General features: G+C 35.6%; 1 protein-coding gene across 1 annotated transcript in view; it reads left to right on the top strand.

The window, feature by feature from the left end:
* The window catches only part of LOC106809406 (cGMP-specific 3',5'-cyclic phosphodiesterase-like), an 18,320-nt gene extending 14,074 nt beyond the window's left edge, over positions 1-4,246 (top strand). Inside the window, exons 6-7 of the mRNA XM_014812470.1 lie at positions 1,788-1,858; positions 4,171-4,246. Coding sequence (XP_014667956.1) covers positions 1,788-1,858; positions 4,171-4,246 — 147 coding nt within the window. The remainder of the gene's footprint in view (positions 1-1,787; positions 1,859-4,170) is intronic.
* The last annotated feature ends 310 nt before the right edge of the window (positions 4,247-4,556 follow it).

The raw sequence follows: 4,556 nt of genomic DNA on the forward strand, positions 1-4,556 counted from the left end.
ATATATATATATACATATATATATATATATATATATATATATTATATATATATATATATATAAACTGCTGTTTATTAGACCTATCACCCATACATAATTTTGTACAGATGTAAATTAGAGCTCTGCCCGTTTTGTTTGTTCAATTTTGTTTAGCTTTTTGTTCCCCTTTGTTCAATTCTTGTTCATTTTGATTTGATCATTTTGCTCATGTTATTTTTTTGCTGTTTCTCATACTGTATGAGTAAAATTTGTATGAGTAAATACTGTGTAAGATAAAAAACATGAAAATAATAATAAATAATAATAGCAGTAAATAATAATAATAGTAAAAAAAATAGTTAAGTAATTATTTTCAATTTTTAACTTTTTCAATTTTTTTATGAATGTAGTGAAATTTATTTAGAAATTTTGAAATTAACGCTGAAGTGGCAGAAGTACATACTAAAGAGTCAAAAAGTTAAGTGGGAATTTTTTTCCCCAGCTGAGATTCGAACTCGGAATCTCGGGTTATGAAACCGAGCTTCCACCGGCTACGATACGGCAGCGGTCAAAAGAGCACCCGGCAGGTAGATGCGATATGATATGACTACTAGGCACTTAGGATATGACTACTAAGCACTTAAAAAAAAAAACCCTAACCCTAACCCTAACCTAACCTAAACCCTAAACCTAACCTAACCCCTAACCCTAACCCTAAAAAAAAAAAATTAAATTAAATTAAAATGCCTAGTAGTCATATCATATCGCATCTAACTGCCGGTTGCTCAAAAGACGCGAAATAATTCCCACGTACGTGATGTTGATCTGTACGCACCGCCATCTATTGACGAATAGAATTTTGACTTAATACAATTTTTTTTTACTTTTTAACTTTTTTTAATTTTTGTCTCAGCCAGAACCACTTGCAAGACGTGGTGATTCTAAATATATCTTCAGTTACCGCGATTAAGTGAAAAATCACGAAGAAAAACGAGGTCAAACAAACACACACGCACACACACACACAATAAATAATAAATTTCCTTCTACGTCTTACAAATACTACATTTTCAATTACTTACATATAACGTATTCAATTACGCACGCACACACGCGCGCACGTGCGTACGCCCTCCCCCTCTCACACACACACAAACAACACTCGCGCGCGCAAAAGCACAATGAAATTACCGGTTATTGTCTCATCTAATATTCTTTACCTTTTCTTTTACTAATTACGGTATTTGAATTAGCTTCACGCTCTGTATCATGAGCCGGAATCCATCGGAAGCAACTCATCGTTCGATTATATCCTCGCGACTCGCGTCTAATCAATTATCAAAAATAACCTGCAAAGTACGCAAATTAGGCAAAACGCGCGGCCAATACATCATCTAATACACGACTCTTGATAATGTTATGCTATTCCATGGCTGTTATATACTATATATAGGGAACTGTAAAGCACGTCCATGTTAGCTTGCAAGTGAATCAAGCTTAGTTGCCAACTGGAAAACAATCATGTAACCAAAAAATGTAACTGTGACTGCAGTTTTTAATAGCTTGATTCATGCGATCGCGCCGCTGTTGTGATGGTAAAGCATAAGCTACGTTACTCCTCACCAGCGTTAGTGCCCTGAGACGTCCCTATAAACTCTGCTACAACAATTAAATATAATCAAGAGCGTATAAAGAAGCCTTCTTTGTACGCTCTTGATATAATATATAGCTGTTCGACACTTCATGACTGGCTGTATTTCGCAACTGGCGCTGCAACTTCCAATTGCGGACCGTTTTTTTAATTTCAGGAACAAGAGGTCACTTTCTCAAAATGCTTCGAATTATTAGAGGACAACCCATCAGAGCTCATTCGTCCTAGGCAAGTATATATATAATAGTGCATTTGTTAGCTAGTTATTTTTAGTTTGATCTAATACGATTGACATTGACATACATTGTTGATTCTATCAAAAAGAATAAAACATGGAGATTTGCAGTTAAGAGGTAGTGTACGTTCTATCATCAAAGCGGCGCAACTTTATATAGATATACATATAGATATTTATATAGATATACATGACGCAGTGCGGGCAAAAATTAAAATGTCCGCAAAAAACAAATGATCCATAGTTCTACTAAGCGATGCGCAGTGACGTACACACGCCACCATGACAGGAGTTGGAGACTGAGGCAAATTTACGCCCAAAGTTAATATCAAAAGTCGTGCAACACAAACAACTTGTCGAATAATACGGCTTTCCAGGAACTATGTCATTACTCACAAAGTGAACTACAGGCACCTAGATGTGTTGGTTTTTTCACTGCAGTACAACTACCAAGGTGATTGCGATATTGATTGCCAGCCATTGTAGGTTCAGACTTCCTTACAAGTGCCCGAAACCGTAAAAAAATTATTGATTCTTTGTTACCTGACTAATCGCAACCGTATGTGTTATTTTCAACAACTCAGGTTACAGCACTTAAAGAGGAGCGCTGTTGAATGTTTTTGTCCTCTATAATAATCACAAAACACAGCCACATGAATTGTAAAAATATGGTTATAGATACGTAGTCATTGCCTGATTGCACGATCGATGGCCGCGCTGTGGCCGGCTTTGATCTTTAGTTATATTTCAGTCTTTGCCATTTATGGTTACCATAACTTCGTCCCTAGCACATAACCTAACATGAAATGACAGGTTACACCTGAAGCATTCGTGCTTAGGAGCTCAGAGTCCAAATACACCGAAATGCTCTAGCATTTCTGAATTACCATTTCTTTTTTCCCGCAATTACGTATTGCCTGGCTTTTTGACGCGGGCGTGCTTCGGTGAATTGCAATTTATATTAAAGAGACTTTCTCCCGAAATCCATTTTGTATTTAATCAAAGTAGCATGCAAGTGTCGTGGTACCGAGAGACTAGGCTGCCACGCTACGAGAGGCTAGGCTCGCAGCTTTGCACGCAAACGCAAAGTGATGTGTTATCAGGCGCTTTATTAATGTTGATGTGCATGTATAACTAGCCTCGATCAGCACCGTATGTGCAGATTGATACCAAACCAAAAAACCCTGCAAAAGCAGAATGAAAATACACAGTTAACCACACATCCATGAGATCAAAAAATATACCTCATATCATAGAGGCTACAAAAATTACAACACTAATCTATCAACAATCTGATCATAAAGCTTCGAGTAATTAATCAAGTATTCTATGCAAGCATTTCGTTCATAAACATTTTCATCAGATAAACTCAACACAAAAGCTATTCAAACTTCAAAGTGTCGCAATCTTTTGTGCGGAGTAATATTGACACAGCGTCACCAGGTGACAGGACAATTAGGATATTAGATACCAAGAGAAGGTTTTATACAAGATAAGGTAAATTTACAGAGGACTGAAAATGCATTAAATGTTTTCAGAATATAACGCTATTTTAATTTTTTAAATGACAACGAGAATAACTGTATGGTATAACTTAATAAAAATACGAGACAATTGCTTTGCTATTTTCATTATGACCAAATTGTTTGGCCAATATTCCCAAATAATAGCCAATTTATTATATTATAGAAATTTGTAATATTATGTGCTGTAGACTAGTAATACAGGTCTCAGGTACAACCCAGAATGTTTTGACAAATCACTAAATTATTATACGAAATTACAATTCCACATGCTGAATTGCAACTGAAAGGCAAATATATATATTTTGCAATCCCTCATTAACTCTTTGACATTTAAATTAAATGAACTAGTTAATTAAAATCTTGAGCGTGCGTAGGCCGCACAATAGAATATATGTAGTATAGTGTTGTATATCCTAGGATAGTAGTTTTCTATAACACCAAAATATCACATGAAAAAATTGTAATAGACTAGCATTGAGAAAATAATGATCTTTTACTTAAACCTACTTTCAATAATGGATATTATATGTATATCGGCATATTTACGTGGTATTTTGCATGGCCTAACGACGCATATATATATATATATATATATATATATTCTCTGGTTGCGAGGGAAGTGTAGCATTTTGTGGGATGAGAAAATTAGTGTTACCTGAGACTCCAAAACGGGTGTCACCCGTCATTTAATGTATTGTACTTTTCAGCTTTTCAAAATGCGCCAAATGTATGAAATTGTAGAAATTCGCATTCATAAACAGCCGTGTTCAATATTTCAGCAACGTGCTTCGAAACAAATCATACAACGGATTAATAGCCAAACACGTCGCCTTAAAAGAGGAGGTAAGAAAATGAGAAAGACTGCATGAAGAATTGTCGTGTTGTTGAACGGTTATGACAATTTCTATAAATAATTAATTTCGTGGAGGTGGAACGCAAAAACGCGTGTGGCTAAATAATTGGAATAATAACAAATACTTACACTGCTGATTAGTTTAAATATATCGTTACCCGCACTCTAAATGATTTACCGACTCGTTCGTTATGTATAAAGGAGCATTGTACATGTTAACATGGCTAAATGATACATTACACACACACACACACACACACACACACACACACACACACACACACACACACACACACACACACACACACACAC

Source organism: Priapulus caudatus, unplaced genomic scaffold, assembly GCF_000485595.1.
Source record: "Priapulus caudatus unplaced genomic scaffold, Priapulus_caudatus-5.0.1 Scaffold352, whole genome shotgun sequence".
Classification (NCBI taxonomy): domain Eukaryota; kingdom Metazoa; phylum Priapulida; class Priapulimorpha; order Priapulimorphida; family Priapulidae; genus Priapulus; species Priapulus caudatus.